The 16272-nt window shown below is 37.1% G+C and overlaps 4 protein-coding genes across 5 annotated transcripts; 1 reads left to right on the top strand and 3 right to left on the bottom strand.

Moving 5' to 3' along the window:
• Positions 1-3658: 3658 nt before the first annotated feature.
• Positions 3659-6374, top strand: LOC9310010 (polyadenylate-binding protein RBP47B'). Of its 2 annotated transcripts, none has more exons than XM_021020663.1 (8): positions 3659-3995; positions 4468-4945; positions 5050-5156; positions 5238-5368; positions 5489-5579; positions 5679-5825; positions 5901-5998; positions 6091-6374. In XM_021020663.1, exons 1-8 carry the CDS (start codon positions 3852-3854, stop codon positions 6185-6187), a joined length of 1293 nt encoding a protein of 430 aa, XP_020876322.1. In that variant the 5' UTR covers positions 3659-3851; the 3' UTR covers positions 6188-6374. The 2 variants fall into 2 exon arrangements, with proteins under 2 accessions (XP_020876322.1, XP_020876323.1); XM_021020664.1 differs by lacking the exon at positions 3659-3995 and adding an exon at positions 4185-4310 and having other exon boundaries at positions 6091-6346.
• Positions 6375-6400: 26 nt separating this feature from the next.
• LOC9307951 (calcium-dependent protein kinase 34) lies at positions 6401-8856 on the bottom strand. Its single transcript, XM_002873897.2, has 7 exons — positions 7850-8856; positions 7615-7767; positions 7419-7534; positions 7169-7336; positions 6963-7090; positions 6787-6886; positions 6401-6710 (listed from the first exon to the last, which is right to left on the bottom strand). Exons 1-7 carry the CDS (start codon positions 8664-8666, stop codon positions 6615-6617), a joined length of 1578 nt encoding a protein of 525 aa, XP_002873943.1. The 5' UTR covers positions 8667-8856; the 3' UTR covers positions 6401-6614.
• A 59-nt stretch (positions 8857-8915) lies between these two features.
• On the bottom strand, positions 8916-11570 carry LOC9310011 (rhodanese-like/PpiC domain-containing protein 12, chloroplastic). The gene is made up of 8 exons (XM_002873898.2): positions 11232-11570; positions 10895-11005; positions 10500-10591; positions 10177-10277; positions 9983-10087; positions 9641-9749; positions 9311-9361; positions 8916-9227 (listed from the first exon to the last, which is right to left on the bottom strand). Exons 1-8 carry the CDS (start codon positions 11470-11472, stop codon positions 9147-9149), a joined length of 891 nt encoding a protein of 296 aa, XP_002873944.1. The 5' UTR covers positions 11473-11570; the 3' UTR covers positions 8916-9146.
• Positions 11571-11641: 71 nt separating this feature from the next.
• LOC9310012 (protein CLT1, chloroplastic) lies at positions 11642-15437 on the bottom strand. The gene is made up of 10 exons (XM_002873899.2): positions 14818-15437; positions 13704-13849; positions 13495-13532; positions 13191-13306; positions 12935-13034; positions 12808-12843; positions 12688-12738; positions 12440-12563; positions 12229-12354; positions 11642-11983 (listed from the first exon to the last, which is right to left on the bottom strand). Exons 1-10 carry the CDS (start codon positions 15216-15218, stop codon positions 11808-11810), a joined length of 1314 nt encoding a protein of 437 aa, XP_002873945.1. The 5' UTR covers positions 15219-15437; the 3' UTR covers positions 11642-11807.
• Positions 15438-16272: the final 835 nt, after the last annotated feature.

The raw sequence follows: 16272 nt of genomic DNA on the forward strand, positions 1-16272 counted from the left end.
AAAAATTAAAACATACATGAGATACAATTTATAACATAAATAACACACAAATATTTTAAACTTAATTTCAATTGTAGATGCATACCTCGATCACGAATTCGAGTTCTAGTGGCCATCGTATCGAAGAAATTTGAAGGTATATCTGTAGAATATGTGAAATCCACCCGTGAGATAGTAGCATCAGACATTTGCAGCCATAAAACCATCTATAGCAAACCCCAAAGCAGCATATTTACACGAACCAGATAAATTGAAACATCCAAGTCATCAAATCCAACAAGATGTGGACGATAGACACCAATTTTGACACGAACCTAGATAACTGAAAGCACCAAATTATCAAATTCAAATATGGAACTCAAATGATGACTCCGAAGAATGAATCAATTAGTTACCTTGATGATTTCGGTGTCACAGAGGTCTTGAGGAAGACCAAGGAAAGAGATTGGATAGCCATGAATGAAGCAAAGCATGACACCTATCCACTTCTTAACTCCCACAAAAAGTCTTAGCTAAGATACAAATCTTAGATTAATTTTGTTGGTTTGATTATATTTAATCAACTTTAATACTAAGATATCTCTAAGATGTTGCTGTTAATCATGCTCTTATAATAAATATCTCATCTATTAGTGTTCTTCTCACCTTAATTTACCATTGGTGTATATCAAAAATTAATTACCGTTTACACAGTAAAAAACGTACGAATCTTATACGATACTCATACTATAATATATTACAGTACTATATCATCGGCGAACTATTAAAAAGGAATTTTGTCTTTAAAATCATTTTCAGATTATAGCCAACTGTCGGATAAGACGAGATATCACCTATTATTTGATTTATTTCAACTTCTGCATATGAATAGTTGGATACAAATGTAATGTTTTATATTGGAATTTTGTCTTTAAAATCATTTTCAGATTATAGCCAACTGTCGGATAAGACGAGATATCACCTATTATTTGATTTATTTCAACTTCTGCATATGAATAGTTGGATACAAATGTAATGTTTTATATTGGTAACCAATAATGGGTATTGGGTATTCTAACTGCAGCTTAACAAAAATGATGATTACTCGATATAAACTTGGAGACACTTTTGATAAGCGGGTTTCTTGGTGTTGGACCACTCCTTTCTTTGTTTTGGTGCAGAATTATCATTGCCAAAATAAATACTACTACAATTATTATTACGATTACATAAATACATCCCCTTTTTAAGTGCCAATATGCTTCTTCTATTGTTTAGTTTTTATTTTTCTGCAACAGTGCAAATATTAAATGCTGTCGTTGAGAGTAGTGAGAGAGAGAGAGACAGCGATGTTACCAAAGATCTTAATGTTACTAAACACATGTCACTGTTTATCATTAACTGTCCATTACCAATGCAATGCACAATACAAAATTCCAGTCTATCCTCTACATTTCAATACTACTTGTTTCCACTAATCAATCATTAACCACACTAGTTATATATTAACTCATCACTACATTAATCTTTTAAGTTGTATAATATACCTCTATAAGAAACAAGAATCAATGTGCTCAAGATACTAGAGGTCCCCAAAACAATCATATATCAGTGCATTTCGCTGTGCTTGTGTTTATATAAACATCAAGATGGTCAAAAATGAAGAGACCCCATAATTAAATGAAGACTTCATTAATTATTGGCTAGCTATGATTAAAAACATAGAAATGAATATCTGTAATGTATAAGAGAAATAAAGTGTAGAGGAGCTTTGACTTTGACCACATTATTAGAATCTTTATTCACGTATAAACGATTCTCAATGCAAAGAAGCACATGTATCCATCCCACTTAGAGCCAAACATATGCATATGTGGTTAATGTTGTTGAACTTCTACTCCACGTATATGATTAATTGTACGACCATCATCATCATAATATCTGTTCGAAAACCCCTAACAAAATCTAGCCCTGAGCATATGTATAACTCATATTAATTTGGGGATATCTGAGTTTATGTTTAACTACAAGATGTCACTTTATTTTAGTTTGATTAATTGACCTAAGTTTTTCACAGTAACACAAAAAAAAAAAAAAAGCACCAAAATCATTGTCGATTTTGGTGCATGGAATGGAGCAAGGCAACTTAGGCAAGCCCAGTTTTTTTTTTTTTAAATGATAGTTAATGAACTTTTTAGCATGGTATGGACAATTTTTGACTAATTTCGCCTTGTCTCATGGTCATCAGGGGATCAATTCTACATTTCGACTAGTTGGTGTAGGGATGACTGATCAACGATCTTTGATAACTTTCAATGTTCAAAATCAGATCTCCGATCATCGATAAACTTCACACACTCACTGGGATATAGGCCCACCTAACTTCTAAGAGTCATTTCACCCTGAATAATCTACACTCCCTCATTGTGACATAAACTCTGTCCGGTCAAATAATTTTGCTGAAACAACGCAAAATTGACATACCATCCTAAAAATATGGTGTGTGACAAATCGCTAAAATAAAAATTCCAAATTAAATTTTTATCGAGTGGCTGATAGCCATATACAAATTTTACTTAATTGTGAAGTCGATTATGAAAAAAAAGGGTGATTTTGCTCAATATACATAATTGTAAAAATAATTAAGAATATAGCATACTAAATCAAAAAATGTAGTAAGTAACCATGAGAAGTAGGGATATGACGAAACTAACCTTGGAAGAAGGACACACGCCAACTGAAGAATGAAGGAAAGAAGAGTGTCGTGAGAGTGAAGAGAGAGAGAAGTGTAATTGATTTTTTTAATAATTTTTTTATTTTTTACCCCATTTATGTATTACTCCACATTAATTGTTTGAAAAATTAAATAGTAATTTATAAGTTTTATGGAAATAAAACCTAGTCTTTTTTCTTTATATATCATGATTTGGATTTTAAAAAATAGAAATAAACTTATAAAAATAAAAATAAATAACAAAATTTGATCTAAATAGATACAACTAAAATAGTATAGAATTAAATAGAATAGTAATGAATTCTACGTATAGTGGTGGTGATGAAATGCTATACCTTATAAAATACTAAATAAGAAATTCAAACGATCAAGTTATACGTACGCTAAAAAAGAAATATTATAATCTAAGAGATACTAACATTGAAAATTCAATATGCCGAAACATTAAGAAATATAACATAGAAAATTTAAATTGTTGAATTAAACACACACCAAAACTATCGAATTGCTATACCCTAAGAGATACAACATAAGGAACCCAAACTATCGAATTAAACGCGCATCAAAGTTAGATTACATAAATTCATAAATGAAATAATATAAACTTAAATGACATAACATAGAATAGTATAAAATTGATGATAGAGAAAAACAAAAAAACAAAATACATAGAAAATGATATGACATATGAACAAAAGGGTAAATTAGTATATATTACATGTTATACACAGAATATTGTAGTCAACTTTTTTTTAGGTTAGTTATTGAATTATTAAATTTTTTATGGTTATACACCCAAATTTCTCAAAAAAAATAATGGAAAATTAATTTACTAGCATATAAATTTTCTTCATTTTATTCATATAATGTTTGTACTTTGGTTTTTTTTTTTGAACTCAAATTTTAAAATAATAAATTAAAGAAAAAAATCCTAAGACTAAATTTGGCGTATAGAAAAAGAGAAATTGAATTATAAAAATATTAGTTCCTTTTTCTAATTTTCTAGTTTCTACATCTATTTACAAAATCCGAAAATATTCAGAAATCAAAATACTAGATAGATCGGTCGGGATATTTGGCCGACCCGTCGCGTCGTGGGTTTAGGTTAACGTATTGGCGGCAGTGAAGAAAATAGACGATGGCGATGATGCAGCCTCCGCAGCCGCAAGGCTCCTATCACCATCCTCAGACCCTCGAAGAAGTTCGAACTCTTTGGATTGGTGATTTGCAGTACTGGGTCGACGAAAATTACCTCACTTCCTGCTTCTCCCAAACCGGCGAGGTAACTCTTCATTCAGCTTTTTGGTTCCTCAGCTTCTATAAAAGTTTGTGACTTTGTAACCACAGCTCTCGATTTCCCTGGGTTTTGCTTCTAGGGTTTCTTTGCCATTTATGAACAAGATAAAAACAGTGAATTTTACTTTCGGGATTTATATTTCTTGTGCTTTATTGTAACTTTGATTCTTAATATGGTTTTGTTCTCACGATGTTCGATGTTCACCTGTCTATAGTTACAATAGGTAGCACTAGGTGGATACATGTACTTCTGTATCTCCTTTTGGATTCCACAATAGGCTTTGGTTTCTGTTTCCTGCAAGTAAGAATTGTTATCAGAAATTTTTCTTGTACATCCTTTTCTTTAGTCTCTAGTTTATATCTTTGTATGTGCTTAATTTCTTATGTGTTATGTGATCCTTAAGTGTGTAAAGATATTCGAATCAAGATTGTAATGGTTTACATACATACATGTGCAGCTTGTTTCTGTCAAGGTAATACGTAACAAGATCACGGGACAGCCAGAGGGGTATGGTTTTATAGAGTTTATATCTCATGCAGCAGCAGAGAGAACTCTGCAGACGTACAATGGGACACAGATGCCTGGAACTGAACTAACTTTTCGGTTAAATTGGGCTTCTTTTGGTTCTGGACAGAAAGTAGATGCTGGACCTGATCATTCTATCTTTGTTGGAGATTTAGCACCTGATGTTACAGATTATCTTCTTCAAGAGACATTCCGTGTTCATTATTCTTCTGTTAGAGGTGCCAAGGTTGTTACTGATCCAAGTACTGGACGATCAAAGGGTTATGGATTTGTTAAATTTGCTGAGGAAAGTGAAAGGAATCGGGCTATGGCTGAAATGAATGGTTTGTATTGCTCAACAAGGCCTATGCGTATTAGCGCAGCGACGCCTAAAAAAAACGTTGGTGTACAGCAACAATATGTCACCAAAGGTATGATAACAAAACACGATACTTGATTTATGTTTATCGAATTTTGTTTTGTACAGCTTATATACTGTTCAGAAATCATTTGCTTAACCGGAATTTTTCTATAGCTGTTTACCCAGGTCCAGTACCATCTGCAGTTGCTGCACCAGTCCAAGCATACATTGCTCAACCTGGACAAGGGCTTCCACCTGAAAGTGATGTCACCTGTACAACGGTAAGTTTTATCTTGAAAAAGAGCTTTTTTTTTTTCTCGGAATTCTCCTGATTGTTTTCATGCATTGGTTTTGGTGTACAGATTTCAATTGCCAATTTGGACCCAAATGTTACAGAGGAAGAGCTGAAGAAAGCATTCTCCCAATTAGGAGAGATTATTTATGTCAAAATACCTGCAACAAAGGGATATGGTTATGTTCAATTCAAAACCAGGTAGGCCATCCAGTAAAACTCAGAATTCATTTGTGCTCGCTTCCATGTATTAGTTTGTCATGTATGCTCATTTCTAGCTCTGTTGACTAAAATTTTGACTTCTGCCCCATGCTGACCCAGGCCTTCTGCCGAAGAAGCCGTTCAGAAAATGCAGGGACAAGTGATTGGTCAACAAGCAGTTCGCATCTCTTGGAGTAAAAATCCAGGACAGGTAAAAATTTATGTTATGACCTAGACTGATGTGATGTATGGCCTTATTATACTCGCTGGTTCACTGAATGTCGTTGATGATCTTTGATATTTGTTAAAGGATGGTTGGGTTGCACAAGCAGATCCGAATCAGTGGAATGGGTATTATGGTTATGGGCAAGGCTATGATGCATATGGTTATGGGACAACTCAAGACCCATCCTTGTACGCATATGGCGGATATGGCTATCCCCAGTATCCACAGCAGGTAAACAAAATGAACTTATTTACGTTTTTGCAATTTGTGGAAACTTGTTGTTCTTCATGGTCGACAGTTTTTCAGGGAGAGGGTACACAAGACATTTCGAACTCGGCGGCGGGTGGAATTGCAGGTGCAGAGCAAGAGTTGTATGATCCTCTGGCCACTCCTGATGTAGACAAGTAAGATTCTTATTAGTTTCTTACACATTCCTACCTGGGTTGGTGTCTCGTTGAATGCCCAATTCATTGTTTTGTTCCTTGGGCACTTGTAGGTTAAATGCTGCTTACCTTTCGGTTCATGCAAGTGTTATATTAGGACGGCAAATGTGGCAGCGTACCTCAGCACTCACATCACAATTTGGAAAATGATGGCGAATAGAGGAATAGAATGGTGGGTGCTTTGAGATGTTTACTGTGTCCATTTCACTGCTCCTTGTCTGATTGTTTTGCATGTTTCAGATTTTTCTGTAATCTTACAATTAGGTTCTAGTTACAATGCTAAATCATGAATCTTCCAACTTTCCGCCATGGTCGATGATAATGCCTTTTTACGTTTTTTACTTGACCGTTAATTAACAAACATCACTAATGCACATATTTGAATTGAAAAAGAATTTGATACATTGAGAAACCTCTGAAACTTAAAATCAGTAGTAGACAAGCATAAAATATTTACGAACATGAAACACCTCCCTAGTCCCATTTTAAAGCCTTTCTCCTCTCTCTTGGTGAATCATGAGCAACCCAAGCCTTCTTCTTGATGTTCTTATGTGCGTACTTGTCTGTTCCAGTGGTGTCATTTGAATGACAGTTCACGCCGCTTCTTCGGGTTAGGATCTGGGTTACCTTTTCTCATCATTGCCACAAATTCCTCGTAGTTTATCCGCCCATCCTAGAAAATGTTTATATTATTAGATTGTTGTTGCGTGTTCTTATTAAATGAAATTGTGATAGTGAAAGGAGCTTACATTGTCTCCATCAACCTCAGAAATGATTTCCTTAATGTCTCTGCCATCGTTCATGCCAAACTCCCGAAGGGCTTGCTCTAGCTCTTCCATTGTGATATATCTGCAAGGAACCGAGAATCATTTGTTTTTGGTTTCAAATTGTATCAGAACTGTTACACATGTGCTCAGTTACTTACCCGCTGTTGTCTTTGTCAAAGTGTTGGAAGGCTGAGTAGAGATGCTCTTCTCTGTCGAGCCTGTTGATGTGCATTGTAGCTGCAATGAACTCCCCATAGTCTATTGTTCCATTACCGTCTGCATCAGCCTATAGAAAAACAGAAAAATCAGCTCTCTACATCTTTCTTAATGGATAGATAGCACACAAATGAAAGAAAAGACTTACAGCTTCCATTAATTGCTGGACTTCGTATTCGGATAACCTTGTACCTTGCTTGGCAAGTCCCTGTCTTAGCTCTTCAAGAGTTATGGTTCCGCTGTTGTCGGTGTCCATTCCTTTGAACATCTCCTTTAACCCCATGATTTCTTCCTCTGATAAGCACCCGGCTATCACCTGTTTGTTGATGAGGCCAGTGAGATATATAGACCACATTGTTTGTTACATATATGGTTTTGAGAGTGTGTTAATTAATTACCCGTAAAGCAACTTTCTTAAAGTTGTTCATTGCTTTGAATTGCTTGAGCCTAGACATCACTGCATTGTCAAGAGGAACATCTGGTGCTTCTCCATCTTCCTTGATCCATGGATGGTCTTTAAAACAACAAAAATGTTATAACAAAAAAAAGAGTAGTGAAATATATATAGGATCTCTTTTAATAAGAGCTGCTTACTGAGAACTTGAGCAGCGGTTAATCTTTGTTTGGGATCAGAGTTGAGCATCTTCCTAACGAGGTCCTTTGCCTGTGGTGAAATGACTGGCCATGGATCGCTTGAAAAATCAACCTGTCCACTTAGGATGGCGTTGAATATCCCATTCTCCGACTCTGTTATCGATGAAAACATGAATGAATCAGATAATCCCTGTCAATTGTTTTGACAAGATAGGAGGGAATCAGAAATCTTTACCAGCCCAGAAAGGTGGAACACCACACAAGAGGATATACAACATGACACCGATGCTCCAAATATCAGCCTCTGGTCCATACTTCCTCCTCAACACCTCTGGTGCAATGTAATAGGCACTTCCTACAATGTCTTTGAACACCTCTCCTGGCTTGTAGAACACGGATAACCCGAAGTCGGTGGCTTTCAGAGGAGAATTCTCATCCTTGTTTAGCAACAAAAAGTTCTCAGGCTTCAAATCCCTGTGGATAACCCCCATGGAATGGCAAGTATGGATAATCTGCACAATCGTCCGTAGCAACGAAGCCGCGGCTCTCTCAGAGTAATGCCCCTTTGCAATGATCCTATCAAACAACTCTCCGCCTGCGCAAAGCTCCATAACCAAATGCACAGAATGCTTATCCTCATACGCTCCTTTAAGCTCCACAATGTTTGGCTGACCGGTCAAATGATGCATTATCTGCACCTCCCTTCTCACATCCTCAATGTCTTCTTTGTTCACCAGCTTCCTCTTAGCAATGGTCTTGCAAGCGAATTGCAGCCCTGTGGCCTTTTGGGTGCAGAGATGGGTCACCCCAAACTGTCCGCGACCCAGCTCCTTACCCAATGTATATGAGCTTTTTACATCTTCCATTGGTCGCCCTAAGACTGGTCCAATTGGCCCTTGTTTGGTTGCAGGAGGAGGAGATGCTGGCGGGTGTCTAGAAGCTCTCACAGAGGCTTCAGCGGCACCAGCACCGCCGCCTCCTCCTCCATTTTCGGGCCTCGGGTCTTCTTTGTTATTACCTGAATCTCGTCCATGAGAGCAACAATTTCCCATTGTTGCAATAAGGGGAGAGGAAGTAAAGTTCTCAACCAGGAAGAGAAATAAAAAATGAAAATATCTTTCTTCCTCTGTCTATTCTTTTAGGTTTTTGGTTTCTTCTTTAGCAAGAAAAATTAGGAGTTTTTTTGCTTATGAATGGCTATGAATAGCATTTTTCTGTTTTTGTAACTCTTTTCATTTTGCTGGCCTTAGTTCAAACGATAATGATCGGGAGGGACTTTAGGAACCAAAAGCCTGTCTCTGTTTTTTTTGTTATTTAAAGCAAATTTTATTTATTTTATTTTAGGATTTATTACAAAAGGTTCAGAGCATTTCCTGGAGAATTTCGGACTTGCCTTTAGTATATTCTAAACGTTATCCATATTGTCTAAAATGAACCTTATAAACTATAGTTTATTGAAAATATGATTTGCAATGTTATTTGGAATTTTAGGATACAAGAAAAAGAGCCAAATAATACTAAGATGCTCAATTTCAGTAAGTAGGAATTGATGGGTCAACCTTGAGAGAATAGGCTTGTATTCCACCAGCGATGTTGTACACACTCTTGAAGCCCTGAGGAACACGACACCAATCCATGAAGATATAATAATTGCATAATATATAAAAGGAGCTGAAAAGTTTTTTTTTTTTTTTACCTGAGACTGTAACCAGTTGGCAACCTGCATCGACCTGCCACCAGCCTTACACTGTATGGGAACAAAGGAGGCGACTCAGAGAATTTAAAAAGCCATTACAACCATCAGATGATTCTTTGTTTAAAATGATCTTAGATTTATAAGAGGCCCTCCACTCTTAACCAAATGCAACGAAAAGCTAGAAAATCCACACCCAAAACAATCTGCCGGGACACCCATATAAAACAAGCCCTCGCTAACTGCTCTCTAACCAACCCACAACACCTCTAAATTGTGCTACGCTAGATACAGTAGACCTACATCTAACAGTTGAGACGAGACTGAACATACCAAGACAAATGTATCCTTCTCAGGGTTCAGCTTTGAAGTGATGTCTGGTGCCCAGGTTCCGAATTGGCGGAGCGGGAACACTTGGAATCCTGGCAAGGATGCAATGGCTCTGGTACAACAAGTAGTGACACAGAATAGAAGGAAACAATGTGAGTTGACTATGGATACTTTGTCCTCCTTCTAGGATAAAAAATGTGCAAGGTACACATGTATCTAAATGGCAGAACAATCAAACTCTGCAAGATACACATGAATCATAATGTTGAGAAAGTATGAAGCTAATCCATTGGGCTTCAGTGAAGAAGGAAAAGTATATCAAGATGAGAAATGAAAGGAACTTACATCTCGTCGGGTTCTCTAACATCAATTAACTGAGCCTCATCCATGAAAACTGGATCTTGCATTTTGGAATGTAGCTCCTCTACCTGGATATCTTTCACCGGTTCTCTGTTAATATAAACTTGTCGTCAAGAAATTTTACAACAGTCAGATAGAAAATGTCGCTAACGGAGGAGGATAGTTTTCAGAAAAATTACCTCTCAGATAGAACTTGCAATAAGTGCAAGCCAAATTGGGTTCTACACCTCACCACCTGATTCGGCTCTGCTTTAAACGCAGCTTCCTCAAACTCTGGTACCTGAAACAATTTTAAGTGGTCTGTCATGTTCATAGTGCAGCAGGAACTTGCATGGGGAAGTCCAAACATTGTGAAATTACTTCTATCCTTGGTTACATTCTACTACTCCTAGTAGCACATGGATGTCAATACTAATAGTTAGTTCACCAGGTATAGTTGCTTGTGAAATAACAATATAACCAAAAGAAATGGATAATAAACATTATAAAAAAGAAAGCATACCATTTGACCCAGTTTTACCCATCCAAGTATACCACCGTCCTTTTTGGATGGACAAATCGAGTACTCAGCCGCAAGATCACTCATCTCCTCTCCTACACAAGAAATAATTACTTGAAAAAACAGTAGACACCCTTAATCATCTAACACAAACAAAACAAAGTAACAGTCAAGTAATGAAGTTTTTATATATATGTCATATATTCCACAGTTAATCTTTATCCCAGTTGTTACCAAACCCCGAAACCAATTAAAATTGAGTAAGCAGAGGCGCAACTGACTAGAGTGATAGACTCACAAAAATTAAGGATAAAGATAACATTGTGACACATTATATGACTAGAGAAGCGACAGGGCTATGTAACTATGTTGAAATAAAAGGGATAAAAGAATCAGACCTTCCAAGATTCTCTTTTGGAGTTCAGCAAAGAGCTCAATATCATCATCCTTAACAAGCAAATGCTGCACCAGAATCTCTCTACTTGCACTACTCCCACTGCTAAACGAAGCTGTAAAAACAAAAGAGAATCAGAAATCAACCCAACTAGAAACTAAATAATTAAGAATTCAGATAAACCAGTTCAAAAAGCAAAGGTAATTCTGCAGAAAAATTCAGATCAGAGTAGAGATAATTTGTTCCTGTTAGAAATCTGAGAAGAAGCACGAAATCAAGTCTTTTTTTGATACAGCAAAAAAAAAAAAAAAAAGGGGAGAAACAGTTCATATTTTGTGTACCTCTCATTTTGAGAGCCGAGAAACCAGAGAGTCGAATCGGGCACGGAGAAGGAATGCGTGGTCGGAGTGAAGAGATGCCTCCGCCGAGAAATTGACGAGAAAACGTGGAGAACCAACGGAGATGAGGAGGAGAGACGATAGCGAGAGTGGGAGTGATGGAGAGTCTTAGAGCGGCGGAGATAGACACCGCCGCCACCGCTGGAGATGATGCCGCCGAGAGAGTTCCGGTTACTCTAAACATTATGGGTTCTCTTGGGCAAAGAGTCCAAGTCTGAGAGGTTACAAGTTACCCACTCAAAGAAAAGACTGATTATGGGCCCTCTGATCCAGATATACTGATTAGTCTTAGAACCCTTTTTTCTGGAGGGATTACTGATATTTTAGTGTTTATATCCGCATATTGCATGTTGTTGACACAAAAAATAAATGTTGATATACATCGTTACAAAGTACCTTATCCTCTATATAGTTTTTGTAAAGAATGCATAGAATTTCTTATTTGACAAAAGAGGGCATATGCTACGATGAGAAGAGAGAAGGAAACCAAATAATGTTATAAAACCAATTTTCCTGCCGCTAGGTGGATGGGGGCGAGGGGATTATCGAATCGGAAGTGTTAGTAGATGGTGTCCAAGCATATAGAAGCATGCCGAGTACTAGGATAACTGTGCCTGCAACAAACCCCCTTGGAAGTGTAGATGCGACCCCAAGGTACGGTAGGGGAAGCGTGAAACAGTACACCGCTATGGGCACTGCAACCGACAAAGCCAAACAAGGTTCTGTATATTAGATATGTTTCTCTTCTGCATATAAATGATGTTCACTCCTATGCAATTTTCGCGGATTACTAATCATTTTATGTCCTAATATGGGATTTATGACCAAAAAAAGTTATCACAGAGATGATCATATGCTATATCATTGGTAATTACTAATTAGCTAAAGAAGTAGGTTTCCATGAAAGCATGGCAAGGCTATAACGAGACAAAGTTTGTACCTGAAACAGTGGATGCCAGAGACGACACAACTGCAGATGAGATCTTGATAAGGCGTAGAAGGGAGATGTTGTAAGCCATGTTCATCATGACAAACATTACAGGAAGAAGGGGAGCCCCTTCGCATCCTGTGTCATACCCAAATCCGAGCATGTTACACAGAGGGAAAAAAACAAAGAGATACTGGAGCAAAAAGTGTTAGCATCAACTAACCTGTTATTCTAGAACCAATATTCAGAAAACAAGCACCCCCGTCTCTGATATAACTCGGTAGTTGGTTAAACGGTATGCCCCAAAGTTTTGAAAGAAAAGGAAGAAGCAACGCAATGCATATGACCTGGGTTGACCACAAAAAGATACACATTATTAGCTAGCATTGATATTCACATCTTGTGTTAATAAACAATGCCAAAAACGTAAAATGATCTGATATAAAAAAAAACTACAGTAAGAATACTTACTTGGAAAACTGAACCATATGAGTTTACAACAAACAGATCAAGTGAAGCACCCTGTAACAATAAGAATTGATTTCTTTCAGAATCCAAAAATTGCGAATGTTGTTAAGACCGCATAGTTACCTTCAACCGTTTTTTGCTATCTAGAAAGATGACTTCCTGCAAGGATATGAAATTTACCGTTAAAGAGAAGAGCCCAGCATCTTGTAGTTGGAGACTTGGAGACATAACTAGAAAATGATTGACAAACCTTCATTACTGTATCTGCTCCTTGAAGCAGAAAAGACAACACCATAAGAAGACTCCAAAGTATTCCTGTATCTTTAAATGAATGAGCGGCACCCGATCCACTGAACATGGATGAGAAATTAGTATGTAAACTCAACATGGATGAAATTTGTTAAAACTGGTTATATAGTGTCCACTGACAAGTCTGACAAAAGGAAAGGAGACAAAGAAACCAGTCACTTAAAATAATACCAAGCAAGTTAATCGAGCTGGCTAACCTTGCCACACTGACGATTACACCAACTGCTACAAGAGTACATCCTAGTATTTGATTTATCCTATATCTCCTCCCGAGAAATATAATGGAGAAAAGAATTTGCCAGATAAGAAATGTCTGCAAAGAAATAAATGACAAGATTAACTCATTTTTCAGACAAGAAACCATACTTTTAGCAAGCTATCTACCAAATAGAGAAAACCCAAGTTTGCAGCTTTTGACACATCAGAACAAAATTCAGGATTATTTATGTTGTACTTTGATCTTATGGAAGATAAGAGATAGTAATGTTTTAAGCTTCTAACCTGAGATAAAACTGTAGTAGATGGTCCAGAAAGATTTGCTGAGTCAAGAAAAACGACAGTAGTAAGTAAGATGAAAAGGGTTGATTTTCATGCATTGGTATAGTGTTTATATGTAATTACATCGACAAATAAAATTATACATCTACTGAAATTACAGTAGAAAATGGGAAGGGAAAGGAGCTTTAAGAGTAGCATAAGCATAAACATACATGCAGCCGCCATCCCAGCAGCTAGAGCAAGAGACTCTAAGACGCCAACAATTAAAAATGGAAGTTTTGGAACTGATAGCATCTCTTTTGTAACAATTCCAGCTCGGTATCTGAAATACAAGATCGAAAAGTATACAGCTACATACCTGCAAAAAAGACATAGCAAAAGAAAAATGTTATATTTTTTTGTGCAAATAAAAACAAGATACATCCAGGAAATCGAGTAAGATGAATATTACCGCGAAACTATGGGTTTATCCACATTGAAGAACAATTAAAACAAACTCTAAGCTTAATTTCTCTTTCTATAAGCCCGAGATCATGAGTGGGTGAGTTCAACAGTACAAGAGTTTATCTCTAGAAGGATCAAAGACTGACAAATTACACGGCTAAAGTCACATTATTACTATGGACTAAATTTCGGATGCATCAAGCAGAAAACAACCATATACATTCTCTAAAATATATACATTGCATTCCAGTCCGGCAGTCCCAGAGTAAAATATAATGTGTCTATCTCATACACTGTATAAACAGGTGAACAGATTTTCTGATCTCGTTAGTATAGTCTACATTTGAAAAATCTGATGCAAGAAGGCAACAATCAACATACTTGTAACTTGCACACAGCAAAAGAGCCCATACGCAAAAGAGAGTGAGACACGTGCCTGACACGTGGTTAAATGAATTAAGAAAGGGTCAAATATTCTGGCACAAGATAAGTTTCGTTTCATTATTAAACTCACCGCAGATCCAACAAAAAAATCACTAATTAAAACGAATAGCCACCATGTAGGTGACGCAGAGCATACTCGCACGTGAGATAAAAGTTTAAATGCGCATAAAAATATTTTTTAGGTGAAGATAATAATAAAGTATCTAATTGAAACAAGTCGCCAACTATGACCCATCAATCATTTGTTAAAGAGAATCTTGTGATAATTACATTTTTACATACCAATATCTATCTGGGATTCCAAACGTACGGTAACAACAATTGAACACAATGAATGCTAGATCATCAAAAGAGAGCTCAAATCGAAATCTCAAAACCAAAAAATCTGAAATCTTATTTTAGGCATTTTCAAAGAGAGAGGAAGAGAGAGTTTGTTACCCGAAGGTGGAGAGCTGCGCGAGGAAGAAGGGATATTGCTTGAGAGGAATAAGAGCCAGCTTATATAGTACGCGATTCCCGACACCCAGCGCCGCCGTTGTCGCCGCTGCTATAACTATCTCCATCGTCCTGTCATGCTTTCCGGCGACCGCGCCACCACCGATCGCGTAATTACGCGCTTCGCCATCGTTAGATCCGTCCCAGGACTTCGCCGGAGGAATCGCCTCGATTAACCACAGCCTAGACCTTCGAGAGGACCCAAGGACGATGGGAGGTGCACCATTGGTTTGATTTCGACAGATTAGGGAAACGGATTGAGCTGGATACGCGTAACGCGATTTGATTGAGCCGATCGACGCCGTTGAACCGGCGATTAACCGGCCGGAGCTCGTTGTAGCCATGATTTGTACTGGTTCGATCGGAAGATGGAATTGCGTCGACTGGGCTTTATACTGACATCCCAACGAAACTACCTCTTTTGTGCTCTATGCTTCTTTTTTTTTAGTTGAAAGTAAATTTTTCTTTCTTTCGCATGTCACAATTTCTTTTGAGCACTCCATAGCTGCTGCATATAGAACTGTGTGATTAAAATAGCAGAGGCTTTTGGGGTGTTGAAAGGGTATTTTCGTCAAATGAAGAATAGTTTTTGTGTATTTTCAGATAAAAGTAGATTTATATATGGAAATTCAACATAACATTGTACCATTGACCCAACTCTTTTGGTCATGTTGTTTTTGGGCTATTTGACCCAAAACTTAATTGGGCCTAGCTTTACTTTTTTTTTATATTCATAGAACCATGAAACCTGCGGTGAATTATATATCTCGGAAAAAACTCTCTTTATGTATATATAGATTTTTGTACGCAAAATCACTTGGGGTTGCCATTGTTTGCTTTCGCCTTGCAAACCTTCAAACCAAAACCAAAAAATTGTGGGAACTATGATTGCGGATTTGCGATGGCGATAATTTTGGAGCTTAGGATCGAGTTCATGATAGAGAAGTAGATGTTGTGACAAGCTGCAATTTACCTTTGAAGAGGAGTCATATTACATATATGTTAAGCACTAGCGAAGAGAGCCATGGTTTCCTTACCGGCTGGATGTAAGAAGATGTGTTGACAATGACAAAATTCCATATGTGCATTGCGGATGCTTATGCTTCAAAATCAATGTCTACTAGGATTATTAAAGCACGTACATTTGGTGTAACAAATTGCAATGGGGTACCACAAATTTGGATCCAAAATGAAATGAAAATGAGCATTAAATCATACTATATGGTTGTCGTCTTGTCTCTTTTATACACAAGTAGATTAGTAGTCAATAAGTTATTTATTAAATACAAAAAGTATAGTAGTTCGTTTACACTTTACAGGGAGTCGTAGCTCGGATCTAACTAATCGCAGTAGCACCTATTTACCTAATCACGAATTATTAAATTGGAGCAGTGGAGC

The sequence above is a fragment of the Arabidopsis lyrata genome (genome assembly GCF_000004255.2).
Source record: "Arabidopsis lyrata subsp. lyrata unplaced genomic scaffold ARALYscaffold_6, whole genome shotgun sequence".
Lineage (NCBI taxonomy): Eukaryota > Viridiplantae > Streptophyta > Magnoliopsida > Brassicales > Brassicaceae > Arabidopsis > Arabidopsis lyrata.

Coding starts and splice junctions, on each gene's coding strand:
- LOC9310010 (XM_021020663.1), top strand. CDS start 3,852: ATGGCGATGATGCAGCCTCCGCAGCCGCAAGGCTCCTATCACCATCCT. Junction 4,946..5,049: donor GCAACAATATGTCACCAAAG/GTATGATAACAA, acceptor ATTTTTCTATAG/CTGTTTACCCAGGTCCAGTA. Junction 5,580..5,678: donor GGAGTAAAAATCCAGGACAG/GTAAAAATTTAT, acceptor TATTTGTTAAAG/GATGGTTGGGTTGCACAAGC.
- LOC9307951 (XM_002873897.2), bottom strand. CDS start 8,666: ATGGGAAATTGTTGCTCTCATGGACGAGATTCAGGTAATAACAAAGAA. Junction 7,337..7,418: donor TTAAGAAAGTTGCTTTACGG/GTAATTAATTAA, acceptor ATCAACAAACAG/GTGATAGCCGGGTGCTTATC. Junction 6,711..6,786: donor CTGAGGTTGATGGAGACAAT/GTAAGCTCCTTT, acceptor AACATTTTCTAG/GATGGGCGGATAAACTACGA.
- LOC9310011 (XM_002873898.2), bottom strand. CDS start 11,472: ATGTTTAGAGTAACCGGAACTCTCTCGGCGGCATCATCTCCAGCGGTG. Junction 10,088..10,176: donor TTGCAAGTTCTATCTGAGAG/GTAATTTTTCTG, acceptor TTATATTAACAG/AGAACCGGTGAAAGATATCC. Junction 9,228..9,310: donor CCAACTGGTTACAGTCTCAG/GTAAAAAAAAAA, acceptor CGTGTTCCTCAG/GGCTTCAAGAGTGTGTACAA.
- LOC9310012 (XM_002873899.2), bottom strand. CDS start 15,218: ATGGCTACAACGAGCTCCGGCCGGTTAATCGCCGGTTCAACGGCGTCG. Junction 13,533..13,703: donor TGCTGGGATGGCGGCTGCAT/GTATGTTTATGC, acceptor TTCTTGACTCAG/CAAATCTTTCTGGACCATCT. Junction 12,355..12,439: donor TATTGGTTCTAGAATAACAG/GTTAGTTGATGC, acceptor GGTATGACACAG/GATGCGAAGGGGCTCCCCTT.